Source organism: Dendropsophus ebraccatus, chromosome 4, assembly GCF_027789765.1.
Source record: "Dendropsophus ebraccatus isolate aDenEbr1 chromosome 4, aDenEbr1.pat, whole genome shotgun sequence".
Lineage (NCBI taxonomy): Eukaryota > Metazoa > Chordata > Amphibia > Anura > Hylidae > Dendropsophus > Dendropsophus ebraccatus.
This window is the reverse complement of record NC_091457.1, coordinates 84,954,102-84,968,487: the sequence shown is the minus strand read 5'-3', so window position 1 is coordinate 84,968,487 and position 14,386 is coordinate 84,954,102. Positions and strand designations below refer to the sequence as shown.

General features: G+C 43.1%; 1 protein-coding gene across 2 annotated transcripts in view; it reads right to left on the bottom strand.

Moving 5' to 3' along the window:
• SLC7A9 (solute carrier family 7 member 9) overlaps window positions 1-10,964 on the bottom strand; it is a 67,016-nt gene extending 56,052 nt beyond the window's left edge. Inside the window, exons 1-2 of one of the 2 annotated variants that reach the window (XM_069966186.1) lie at window positions 10,866-10,964; window positions 8,239-8,365 (exon numbers count right to left, since the gene is read on the bottom strand). In XM_069966186.1, coding sequence (XP_069822287.1) covers window positions 8,239-8,337 — 99 coding nt within the window. In that variant the 5' untranslated portion in view covers window positions 8,338-8,365; window positions 10,866-10,964. Of the gene's footprint in view, window positions 1-8,238; window positions 8,366-10,865 lie in introns of those variants that run through there. The other variant, XM_069966187.1, reaches the window with a different exon arrangement.
• Between the last annotated feature and the right edge of the window lie 3,422 nt (window positions 10,965-14,386).

The window sequence follows — 14,386 nt, the reverse complement described above, 5'->3', positions numbered from 1 at the left end:
TTGTAACCTAAGGCTATGTGCACACTGAGGAAAAGGCGAGGAATTCAGCTTGAAATTCAGCTTGAAATTCCTCCTGTAAAATATGTACAGAGCAATGTGTTTAATGGGTTTTCTGCTCTGTTGTTCACACTGCAGAATTTCCAAGCAGAATTTTCTGCTGTAGATCTGCTAGAGGAATCCTATAGAAGTCAATGGGGCGCTTAAATTCTGCTTGAATTCTGCCTGAAAACTTTTAGCTACAATTCCTCGAGAATTCCTCAGTGTGCACATAGCCTAAGACTGCTTCACTGTCTGCTGTTATTTGCTGTTCAGGTGAACGGTGTGGAACAAGGGGAAAGTGGGGATTACACCTGTACACCAATGTTACTTAAAGAGGATGTACCACCATGTACATCCTCTTTAATCTGAACTAACGGATCAAATGGTAGGCCGGGCCGCCCCCAGTGGGAGTGAATTCCCTCCCCTCTATGACGCGGCTCCATTAGAATGAATGGAGCACCGTCATAGAGGGGAGGGAATTCCCTCCCACTGGTGGCGGCTTGGCCAGCCTCCAGTGCTTGAGCACCGGCCGACGCCGGTGCATAGAACGGCGGCGTGACCGCTGCACCGGCTTCCCCGTGACAGCGCCGTTTGACCCGTCGGTTCAGATTACATCCTCTTTAAGTCTGTGGAAAGTTAGGTGAGCAGTGTTAATTTCTATTGATACCCTGAGAATTAAGGCCATCTCTTTCCAGACACTGTACCACTCTTTTTCACAGATTGTGTCAGGTATCATGCTGCATGGTTCCATTAAAGTAAAGCTGAATTATAATACTACACAACAGACAAGAATGGCACAGTTTCTCTGTAAAGAAAATTTAGCCACCCATGTGGAACTGAAATGATAAAACAAGGCTACTTAAAAATTAATCACCATAAAGCCTTCTCAGTAATGTACTGACAACAATCCTGGTGGCCTCTTTGTTTTCTACCCCCATCTTGGTTAAGAAATCATTATTTGAAAAACTTAGCTACAGAATGAATGAAGCCGTTATGCTTATGCACCAAGAACAATACCGTGGTAATATTTACAGACAATAAGGTGATGCAATGATTTTAACTGACACAAAGTATATGCCAAATATTTCTAGCAGCCTGCCTTCCATCATCCATACAATATACAATATATCAATTCAATATTAGCTCATTCAAATAGGCAAATTTAAAGCTCTGGTTTTTACTTTCAAAATTGTAAAAAAAAAATTCTTAATACATAGGTCTTGGTAAAAAACAATTATTGGTCATCTTTACAGTTCTATTGGAATTTGCTATTCTAAGGGGTATTTCCATCACAGTTAAACTTGTAGGGCTTCTCAAGTTAAAAGCAACCTGTCACCAAGGCAATACTATCTACTAACTTTTAATCTGTTGATTGTAATCCCTGCTCATTCAGTGTTAAGGAATCCAGTAAACAATATCACCCCCTGATAGGATCACTCTGAGGACATGGAAAGATCATAGACGTCAATCAATTAATTACAAGTTATAGGGAATCTTTTTCTCCCTCCCTCTCCTTTATAACAAGATGCCGATAGTTTAGATGGTGTTTTTATGGTGACGGGTTCCCTTTAAATGTTTTTTGCAAATACGTTTATGTAACAAACTTGCCTTGTTCTCCTGATATGCCTGCTCTTTTCCTTCCATTGTTGACAGCCCCTAGGATAGGTTACAGACTGCTCTAATATGCTCAAAGTTACAGACTGCTCAAACTATAAACTGTAAACTAGGTCATGAACAACATGTTCTAATACTCATTATTATACAGGCCTATATTTTTATTTCTTATAGATCCAACGGCAATATCATTTTTGTATATTCTATAGAATGCCTATTAGTTTAGGAGACAAAATCCACCATAATACAATGATACATCCGTCACCATAAAGTGGAACACAGAGTACACCACATTACATTAAACTTCCTATGCTACTGCAGAGAGGTACCTGACCAAACTAAAAGCATGTTGCCAACGCAAAGAATTTTATGTTGTTCACTTATCTGTAACTTTATTCAGCCACATAATGTGAGCTGTGCACAAAGATAATCTGCAGGAGATAGTTATTAACTGAGGAGTGTAACCATTAACCCACAGAACCTGGTGCAGATTCTGGCAAACACAGACTCAGATGTCAAGTGAACGCTTCAGAGATGCGAGAAGAACCTGAATAAACACCTCTGAGGTGATGGAGTGGAACAATAAAGAGCCAGCTAAAAATATTTAGCTCCAGGGGCGTAGCTAATGTCTCTTGGGCCCTGGTGCAAGAGGTCAACTAATATATATAAATTCTAATAATACCAGTATATAGGAAATATTATCACCATACATATTACCTCCATACTGTTACGGACCAAATCCTGTATACTGAGACAATTATTAACAATAATACCAATATACAAGGGGGAAATATTACAATCACACTAGAACCACTACCATCACCACCATATTGTTACTGACCAAATCCAGTATACTAATTCCAATAAAACACAGTACCAGATAAAAGTAACAGAAAATACCACCACATACTGATTAACACTTGCTACTAAATAAAATCCACTGTACACAGATCACTATCACCTTATCCAGTCATATAGAGGTAGCCCCAGCTCTACACAGGTTCTCTACTCCATATAAATTACAGTGCAGTTATATTAAGTGACTCACAGGCGACGTCTTCTCTGATAGGAGTACTCCCCTTTTCATTTTCTTCTTCATCTGTCCTGGGCCATCATAAGAACTTCTCCGAGCCACGAATCCACAGAATCTGCCAAACATATTAGGCTCCTCACTCCTCACCATCCTCATCTCTCCACTAACTGCACATCAGTATTGGCTCCTTTACTCCCTAATTTAGTGGATAAACTGACTCTATGTGATCCCCCTTATAGTATATACCCCCTCTATGTAGCCTCCTTATAGATGGCCCCTTGTTCTGTCTTCCATATAGATGGCCTTGTGTGTATCTCCTAGACAGCCCCTCTCTGTGTAGTCCCCCTATAGAAGATGACATCCTTTATGCATCCCCTATAGTATATGGCCCTCCTCTCTGTAGCCCCTCCATATAGATGGCCCTGTGTTGTCCCCTTATAGATGGTCCCCCCTTTGTTATTCCTCTTTATAGATGCCCCCCTGTATTATCCCCCTTATAGATTCCCCCTTGTGTTGTCCCCTTATAGATTGCCTTTCTGTGTTGTTTCCCCTATAGATGGCTCCCTGTATTATCCCTCTTATAGATGCCCCCCGTGTTGTCCCCGTATAGATACCCTCCTTTCCTGTGTTTTCCCCTCATAGATGCCCCCCGTGTTGACCCCTAATAGATGCCCCCTTACAGATGGCCCCCCTATGTCATCCTCCCTATAGATGGCACCCCTGTGTTGCCCCCCCTTGTAGATGGCCCCTATGTACACCACCCAGGTGGTGTAATTACTTTTGCCGATATAAGATGGATCTTGCATACCCAGAGCATAGGAGTATTTCATGCCATGGAGAGGCCATAATACAGTGTAGGACTGCCTCGGTATGAGGCCACCGTAACATGGTGGGGTAGTTTACACCGTTTGCAAATGGTAACCATTTTTTTGTGGGAATTTTTTTAGCAGTTGGGGGGGGGGGCTGCTTTTAACTATTTTCATGTCTGTAGTGGGTCTGTATCTTGCCATTGCGGTGAGCTGTTGTCCTTTTTTTGGTGTTTTTGTGTGTTTGCAACTTCAGCCATAGCAACGTGCTCCTGCCTAGTGTGAATGGTGTTCTAGGAGAGCTGACCAAATTTGTCTTTTTTTTCTGTGTTCCAGATGGGGGGAGTGGCTGCCTCTATTTGGTCATGCACTCCACCTATCCCACCCAAGTGGTGTAATTACTTTTGCTGGTATAAGATGGATCTTGCATGCCCAGAGCATAGGTGTATTTCATGCCATGGAGAGGCCATAGTACAGTGTAGGACTGCCCCGGTATGAGGCCACCATAACGTGGTGGGGTAGTTTACGCCATCTGCAAATGGTAACCAAGAGCCTCATTATTTTTGTGGGAATTTTTTTTTAGCAGTTGGGGGGCTGCTTTTAACCATTTTCGTGTCTGTAGTGGGTCTGTATCTTGCCATTGCGGTGAGCTGTTGCATTTTTTTCTGATTATCCCCCTTATACATGCACCCCCCGTGTTGCCCCCCCCCTCTAGAAGATGGCCCACCTGTGTCATCCCTCCTATAGATGGCCCCCCTGCCCCCCCCCCCCTGTACAGTATAAGAGAAAAACAAAACAAAAACAAACAACTCACCTTACAACTCACTCCCCTGGTGTCGCGGCTGTCTACTCCACTTCTTCCCCTGCTGACACTCCGCTCCCTGGGGGTGTCCCAGGGATTCCCGGGCAGCACACGCACCAGAGCGCTCCCTGTACCGGAAGTCCCAGCCGACAGCCACAGTGAGCTCCCTGGAGTGTGTGCTGCCCGGGAATCCCCGGGACACCCCCAGGGAGCGGATGTCAGCCCGGGGCCAGTTGGACTGAGCATCTTGTGACTGCAAGCATACAGTATACTGCTTGCAGTCACAAGATTGTTTGATTCGGGGGAAGTGTGGTGACCAGGGGGGGGGGGCCCCGCGGTGGCAGACCAGGTTGCAGCGGCGACCGCTGTGACCATGGTCGCTATGCCACTGTTTAGCTCTATGTCTCTAGTAGGCTAGAATACTTTGAATTCCATCTCGTTGACCAAAATCCACACATTTCCCTTTTCTATTTGTTCCTATTATGGGTCTGATCCATATTACAGCAGAGTCTAATTCTCAGTAGAGCTGTAAGAACTGTTTAGCTCCTTAGCCCCCTATAGCAACCCTCGGTTTACAATTATTTTTGTGAGCGTTCACGGTATAGATTATTTTTGTGAGAGTTAGAGAGGCCTTGGGGGTGAACTGTCTATGGCCTGAACCATCACCTCATTGTCTCCTTAAGACCCAGAAACAGCTTAATAAATAGCTGGCTGAGTCATCTGAAGAAAATATCTTGCCTTTATGTTGTTCGGAGTCGGCTATATTTAAACACAGAGGAACGATGAAGCAATCAATACGAGGTGTCTACAAATTGAGTTATTAGTCTATTCCTGGGCGCCTACATGCTTCATCCTCTGTGCTGTGAGATGATCTCACCTCTGTATGTGGTCTACAATATTCACAGCTTATAGACTAATACTGGATCCAGGATCACACAAACAAGGAAGTGATGAGAATAACATTGCAATCTAGAATATGATCATGCACACTATAATCAGATTAGTGGTATCCAACCAGGCTGTCATGAATGTTGGGAGTTGTACTCCACTGACCTAGAACCTGGGACTTACTCCATATCTGGTTGATCTTGTTGTAACTGTGAAAGTATCAATCTGAAGGATGGGGTCCCAAGGTATCCTGTTCCCAGGAGTGAACTGGGGGCAAAAATGGCTAGTTCTAGGTCTCCAGGGGTCCTTGAGCAATCCTGGGGACTTTATATGCAAAGTCCGCATTTAGCAATATCGCCTAATATCCTAACATTCTACAGCAAAATCGGCACGTGTTCCACCGATTGTGCTGCATGTTGACAGCAGATATTACTATGTATATTAAGGCTGCGTTCACACTACGTATATTTCAGTCAGTATATGTATAATTCAGTCAGTATATTTTAGTCAGTATTGCAACCAAAACCAGGAGTGGATTAAAAACACAGAAAGGCTCTGTTCACACAATGTTGAAATTGAGTGGATGGCCGCCATTTAATGGCAAATATTTGCTGTTATTTTAGAACAACGGCCGTTATATTGAAATAATGGCAGTTATTTACTGTTATATGGCGGCCATCCACTCAATTTCACCATTATGTGAACAGATCCTTTCTGTGTTTTTAATCCACTCCTGGTTTTGGTTGCAATATGAGGACCACAATACTGACTGAAATATACGTAGTGTGAACATAGCCTAAGGGTGCGTTCACACGTACAGGATCTGCAGCAGATTTGATGGCCTAGAATTGATTTGCTTTGAATCTGCAGCTTCAAATCTACGCCATCAAATGTGTTATATATATATATATATATATATATATATATATATATATATATATACAGTGGTGCCTTGGATTAAGAGCATAATCCGTTCTGGGACTGTGCTTGTAATCCAAATCCACTCCTAAACCAAAGCAAATTTTCCCATAAGAAATCATAGAAATGCAGATAATTGGTTCCATACCCCAAAAAATAATGATTTATTATTCTGAATAACATGTAAAACAGATAAAACAAACATTCAGAAACAGCAGAATATGTGATATTATAAATTACTGTACAGTAATGGAGAGGATGGGAAACACAAGGGCGGACAGAGACTGCAGGGAGCATGAAGGAATGAGCAGGGCAGATGTGGGCACATACATGCAGCACTCTCTGTCCGGGGAGAGAGGGGTACAGCTATGGAGAGATTACCTCCACAGTCCTGTCCCCTGATGTAAGCCCAGCCTGAAGTGGGGGAGACTTCCTGGGTCAGAGTACAGGGCTGTAGACTCCGCTATGCAGACCATGCCCCTCCTCCACTCGCCCTCCCACCCAGTACAGGGAGCTCTTAAACCAAAGCAATACTCTTAAACCAAGTCATAACTTTGAAAAACTGTGAGCTCTTTGAAAAAAGTTACTCTAAAACCAAGGTATCACTGTATATATATATATATATATATATATATATCTACAGGAAAAAAAGGAAAAATTGGCAGCACATCTATGACTCTGTTCACACTGCAGGTTTCACGCTGCTTGTGGCTTAAGTACAGACAAAAAAACAGAAGGTGCAAAAGCTTACCATATATACTCCTCCCAGCGTACACAAGATAAACACCTGCTCTATAGATATTAAAACATGAGGATCTTAGCAAACTATTTGATCAAACAGAGTGTACCATGTCGCCACATTATAGCGTCCTCGAGACATGGCCCCTACTCTAGCATTTTCACACTAGCAATGGCCTCTCCTGGGCTGAATAAGCCTACAGCTGGGCAGATAGGAACCAAATGATCTCTTTTTATATGACCCTTGGGACATGGGTGGAGTGCAACAGGAGGTAGCCCCCCCCCCCCCCCCATTCAACAATAAAAAAAAAAAAATAGCAGCACATCTATGACTGCGTGCAACTGCAGGTTGCACGCTGCTTGTGGCTTAAGTACAGGCAAAAAAAACCCAATGTGCAACAGCAACCCACAAGTGCAAGGGCTTACCGTATATACTCCTCCATGTCTTGAGGACGCCTTGACGTTGCAACATAGTACACTCTGTTTGATCAAATAGTTTGCTAAGATCCTCACTTTTTTAATATCTGCAGAGCAGGTGTTTGACCTGTTGGTTGCTGTTGCACCTTCTGTTTTTTTATCTATCTATCTATCTATATATACACTGTATGTGTATTGTTGTGTTTTTGTTTTTTTTTTGTAAAATGTACCTTAATACACAATAACTTCCTGGCATTTGTACCAAAGTATGGCAATAAATACATTGTTCATTAAATACCTATATGTGAACATAATCCCTAAGAATGAGAAGGGCTGTATGTTACCAAGTTCATAATTTAACCATTTAGCCAAATAAAATCTGGGTGCTGTAATTTTATATATATATGTAAATGTGGATATATAGATTAATTCTCTAAACTGTTAACAGTAAGGCTTCATTCACATGTTCGTAGTTCTGTCAAGAATTGTGGACAGCACTACAGACAATACATTTCAATGGCCCCATTGAAATGGGCCATTGTCCGTGCCGCAAAAAAATAGTCAAGTCCTAGTATGGACCCACACAGATTACTATCTGTCTATGCAGAGGTCCGTGCATTGCAGGCAATGATGCAATTGATGCAAATGATGCAGACATGTGAATGAGACCTTATACTGGGTGGCGGCGGGGGTCTTACTTTCGGAGGATGCCTAATTTTAAGTGTAAATCCTCCACTGTGCCTTATTTCCGGGGAAACTGTAATAAATGATGATATTTTAAACTTAATGGTGCGTTTACACAGAGAGATTTATCTGACAGATTTTTGAGGCCAAAGCCAGGAATGGATTTGAAAAGAGGAGAAATCTCAGTCTTTCCTTTATGACCTGTTCTCTGTTTATAGTCTGTTCCTGGCTTTGGCTTAAAAAATCTGTCAAATAAATCTCTCTGTGCAAACACACACTAATCACCGCAGTCTACTTGCCTGCTTCTTGAGCTGCATCACTGAGGACTCCTTACTCTGGATGGACTGGTTATCTTCATTTTTCTCCCCTTTTCGCTTTCTTAGGCTTCCCTCGCCCATGGTGCTGACTGATGCTGGTTCCCGGGCCCTGTGTCGCACATAGAGTCATAAATGAAAATGACAAAACAGGAAACAAATTGCGACAGTCTTTTTCACGTGTCATTATAAAAGAGATAATTGCCTTTTAAATGCTGTAATCAGGTTGGTGATATCACAATTAACCGACAATAAAGCTACATTTTATTATATTGTATTATCTGCCTGATTAGCATCACAATCATCATAAAGATGAATCATGTGTTAATGTTCACAAGCTGGAAACACACAGGGAGGGTATTTCCACACTATGGAATCCCGGCGGATCACCTGCCACTGATTCTGCAGATCACCCCCGTTTGTGGACGAGCGCATCTCTGCTGGTCCCATAAGCTTCATTCTATTGTTTGGCAGATTCCACTGTCCGTGAGCGTGTTCTTTCTTCCAGTGGATATCACAATCTGCCAAACAATAGAATGAAGCCTATGGGACCAGCTGAGATGCATGCGGCTGCCAGTGGGGGCGAGCTGCAGGATCCGCGGCGGGTGATCTGCAGGGATCCCGTAGTGTGGACATACCCTTAGGGTGCGTTCACACCTACAGGATCCGCAGCAGATCTGCAGCAGAAAATCAGCTGCGGATCCGGTAAGTGTGAACGTACCCTTATGGTAAAACCTCAGCTTTTCTTTACTCCTACTCTGCCCAATGTACCTAGAATATGCACTGATCTCACCAATGGCAAAAACATCAATGATGTTACTTAGAAAATGTCAAACATGTAAAATATTGCATATAAAATTGTTGTGGGAACTCGGCTGTAACACATAGCTGAATTCTGACTGCAACTGCTGTGATCACAGATAACTCTACCCTAAGTGACCAGAGCATCTAAAGGGTTTGACAGTGAAGAGTGGAATCCTCTTGTCTGGTCATTGGACCATGTGGCCCACTCACAGAGTGTCTGTGGTTACAATGGCAGACAATGGCCTACGCCCCATAGGTCTATCGTGGGTGTTTGTCTGTTAGGGTGTGCAAGACATCCTATGTATATACTACAGACATCCTATGTATATACTACAGACATCCTATGTATTCTACAGGACTAAACTAGCAATAACTTTATTATATAAAAATAGATACATAAGATTACATGATATTAAGTTAAATTTACCCCCCCCCCCTTCCTTAAAAAAAAAAAAAAAATACCAGTTACAGGGACATGTTCATCCAAAAAAGGAGTATGATGATGTATTAATGAATGGTTATGCTTTCAACAAATGAGTTTTGGTATTTTGCCTAATTTAGCAACCAACCAAACATAAACAAACAAAAAATCAACTTAAAAGTGAGAAATTCAAATTCTCATGAGGAAACAATTATTAGGATACAAAAACCCATCCTTTCTCTGTTCCAACTGGACTACAACTTTCTCTAAAGATTACATTATTCCCATGTTCCATGCACAGTCTGTATACACGGACAGTGTGCTACAGAATGGATTATCGGAACTTCTGGCATTGTGTATCAATTCCAATCTCCAATCTTAAGTCTTTGCAGTAGTGTACTGACACAGCCGGTACTTACAATGGCTGCAGTAGTATTACATAACACCCAAGCAAACTATTTGGTGTCCATGTGATATTTAATGGTACGAAGTCTACTAGAGAAGTTCTCACTATTTTGATGGACTTCCTAATCAGAGGGGTTACTGAGTGTCCATATACCCCAACAAAGCACATGAATATACAGTACCTTTAAATGGTCTAGTGAGCAGTCTTCCCTAACCATCTACATACTGTACAAATCCTAATTATATACAGCGAAAGCTGTTTTTGGAGTATCAGGCCAGCTTCACAGCTGTTGTTTTAAAATAATGGCCGTTATTTGCCATTAAATCCACGAAATTTCAACAGTGTGTGAACATAGCCTTTCTGTGTTTTCAATCCACTCCTGGTTTAAGTTGTAAAATACTAAGCAAATATACTGTGTGTGAACATAGCCTTAAAGTGCATCTGTGTTATTTCCTTCTAAGCAAGCTTTGCAAAGTAGGCTATTCTTTTTCACCCTTTAACACATTATTTTGTTTTCACTCAAAATACTGCCATGTTTTTTTTCTTTTGTTTTTTCTTACAGTGTGAATGTAGCTATACGCAGTTTACGCTAATTTCTATTTTACACAGTTCAAGAAATCTCCCTCATAGTCCTACAAAAACCTCCAACTCATCATAATGTGTTAAACTGGAATTTAACACAGAAAGTCAATTTCTGCACTTGTTGCACCAGCACTGTAACTGCATTGGTGCACAGGCTGTAACATCAGTTCGGTCCCAATGTCTTAATGTGTCTTTAATCCACTGACCATGTCATACAATGGGGAAACATAGGTGCAATTGTGCATTAACAATGTCATGGTAGACAGAACAATCTTACAATACAAATGATTATTGATTACAAAACCCTCTATATTAGTTAAACTAGAAAGACTAAACCACTTCAAGAATCATTGCCTATCAATTGCATGAATGACGGATAGTAAGATGGAGAGACCTTACCTTGTGTGTGAACAGCCGTGAATATGAGTGGATGCAGAGTGTCTTCTAGTGTTTTATAAGGCACAGGTAAAGTTCACAAATAATCTTTCCAATCCAGAGAGGAAACTAACAGCAGAGCAGAGGTCATTGTCAGTAATTATTAAACATGTCCTAATTATTGCACAGCAATGTAGGGAGTGTGAAGCTAAATGCTGCTTGCACAATGCTTGGCTTAACATCTAGCAACACATTACATGTGTATTGCTTTGTTGTACTGGCAGTCACAGTGTTGCCGGCACACAATGGCTGCCTGCTGGCTGGCTACACACAAAGTGTTGTTGTTCTACAAATCCCACTCGCTGAAGAACTTTGGAACCCATTATGAACGTATATCAGAGAATGTTTTATGGCAGAAAAAATGGATACACATTCATTACAGCAGGAATGGGCAGTGATAGAAATAGAAAGAAAGGATGTAGTTGAAACCTCAGTATGTTTAGTGTAAAGATGGAATACACAGTGCCACAGGATGGAATGTAATACTAAACACATATCAAATGTGTCTTTGGCAGATTCACCTAATAGGAACATATCTTTTATGCTGCCTGACCCATCACCGGTACATGGGGTTGCTGATAAGTCATTGGCTTTGTGTTCTTTTTTTGTTTATATGGTAACAAATGTTACATCACATGCCTTATGTGTCTAGTATATGTTTTCAAAATTTTGTGTATGTAGCTTATAGCAACAGTGATCTAGGCACGCAGGAAAACATAATGGCGGAGTCTGAGGCGATAGTCACAGCAAATGAGAGCAAAGGAGTGAGAAAATTCTTGTTTCTGCAAGGAAAATCTGCAAAGGATATTCATGGTGATATGTCACAGACATTGGGGGATCAATGCAATTCATATTCCACAGTTAACCTGGGTTGCCAAATTTAAAACGGGCTGCATCGCCACGAGTGATGAGGAACGTCCAGGACGAACGAGTGTGATTGTTGTTCTGGAGATCGTTGATGTTGTGCACAACCTCATTCTAGAGAATCGGCAAATTTCAGCTAAAGGAATAGCAGACATCATGGGTATATCTCATGAATGTGTTTGTGTCATTATCCATGAACATTTGAACATGAAGAAGCTGTCTGCTAAGTGGGTCCCCAAATGCTTGACAACAGATCAGAAAAGCATGTGAGTGACAACTTCCCAGTCCATTCCAGACTGATAAAAACTTCCTGGATGGACTGGTCACTATGGATGAGACCTGGATTTATTTGTATGACCCTGAAACCAAGGAGCAGTCAAAAGAGTGGAAACACAGTGGTTCTCCTCATCCAAAGAAGTTTGGGGTGCAAAAATCAGCCACTAAGGTTATGGCGTCTGTGTTCTGGGATAAGGAGGGTGTGCTGCTCCGATGCACTGCTCCTGGGTCCAGTTCACAGCAGCCAGGGTCCTGCAGCTCTGCTAGCTGCAATGTCACATCCCCAGCTGAGTGATTGCCTGACTGGCTGGCTGGCTGAGCGGGCGATCGTTCAGCCGGGCTGTGACGTTTCAGCTGGAGAAGCCCGGTGACCAGGGCCGGCCTTTGGGGTGTGCGACCTGTGCGGTTGCACAGGGCGCATCACTCCCGTCCAGCTGGGGGGCGCTCTGGCAGACAGTGACAGCTGCACATTTAGCTATAGAAATGTGTGCTGTCTCTGTCTGCAGGAGCGCAGGCACACTATAGGAGGAGGAAAGCGCTTGGTGTAGAAAAGATCACTATGTCTGCAGGAGCGCCGTTAGAAACCACTGTATGAGCAGGGTGCCGGGCGGCCAGCTGGGGGAGCGATCGGGGCGGACAGACATACACAGCACGACACTGTCACATAATGCATGTTGTGTATGTCTGTCGGCCCCGATCGCTCGCCCTGCTGGCCGCCCGGCACCCTGTTCATACAGTGGTTTCTAACGGCGCTCCTGCAGACATACAGCGTACCGTTCCTTTCTACACCAGATAAGTATACAGAGCTGCCTCTCTGCCCGGGCGCCTCTATGGCTGATCGCCAGCGTCTCGTGCGTCCCGACGGATGAGTGACGTCACTGGAGCGACGCCCGCCGAGCTGAGGAGAGGAGACGCGTGGCGGGGAGCCAGGTGAGTTAAAGTGTCTGTTTTTTTTGTATGTGTGTTTGTTAGTGCCTACATGGGGAGGGGATGGGGTGGCAACTCCCTACCCACAGCTACCCACAAGTACCTACCTACAGTTACCTATAACTAACTACAGCTACCCACAACTACCTATAACTAACTACAGCTACCCACAACTACCTATAACTACCTACCTACAACTACCTATAACTACCTACAACTACCTACCAACAACTACCTATAACCTACCTACCTGCAGCTACCCACAACTACCTACAGCTACTTATAACTACCTACCTGCAGATACCCACAACTACCTACAGCTCACTATCTATAACTACCTACAGCTACAGATAACTACCTACCTGCAGATACCCACAACTACCTACAGCTACCTATCTATAACTATCTACCTACAGCTACCGATAACTACCTACCTACAGCTGCCTACCTACAGCTGCCTACCTACAGCTGCCTACCTACAGCTACCTATAACTACCTTCCTACAGCTACCTTCTTACAGCTACCTTTAACTACCTACAACTACCTACAGCTACCTACCTATAACTATCTACCTACACCTACCTATCTCCAGCTACCCCTATCTCCTCTCTGTACAGCTCCCTGCCCACCAGCCTCATCCCCCTCCTCTCATCTCTCTCCTATTGTTTGTAATGGCTAACCGCCATTTTACATCTTTCCCCAAATTTCCTCTTATTTCCATCTTTTCCCTGCCCTTCTTTCCTTCTCCGATACTGCCAATTCCCTCTCTCTATGATCTATCTCAGGAGATCGCTCTTTCTCTGACATTCTGGTACTCAAGTGACAAATAAGTGCGCTTGTGCATTATATGGGGGCACAGAGGGGGCCTGACTGTTTGGTGGCATGTATTTGGCATACTGCTTATATGGGGGCACAGAGCAGCCTGGCTACTATTTGGAGGCATGTATTGGGCATACTGCTTATATGGGGGCACAGCTCAGCCTGACTACTATTTGGGGGCATGTATTGGGCATACTGCTTATATGGAGGCACAGAGGGGGCCGACTACTATTTGGGGGCATGTATTGGACACACTGCTTATATGGGGGCACAGAGTGGTCTCTGTTACTGTGTGAAGTGATACAGATGAGGATTTGTATGGCGATGAGGATGGTGCTGCATTAGAGAGGAGCCTAATATGTTTCCCTGGCAGATTCTGCGGAGTCGAGGTGTCACCAGGAAAGGTCTCCATGATGGTCTAAACAAGAAGAAAAGAAAAAGGGCCTGCAAAAACATCACCTGCCATTCATACAGAGAAAACGCCCCCTGTGAGTCTAGTATTGAGTATTGTCGTATGTTAATGTATTATTATTTTTTAGTTGTATGTGGTATTACAGTTTGTCTCTATTCACACCAATGGAACTGGGTTGTAATACCAC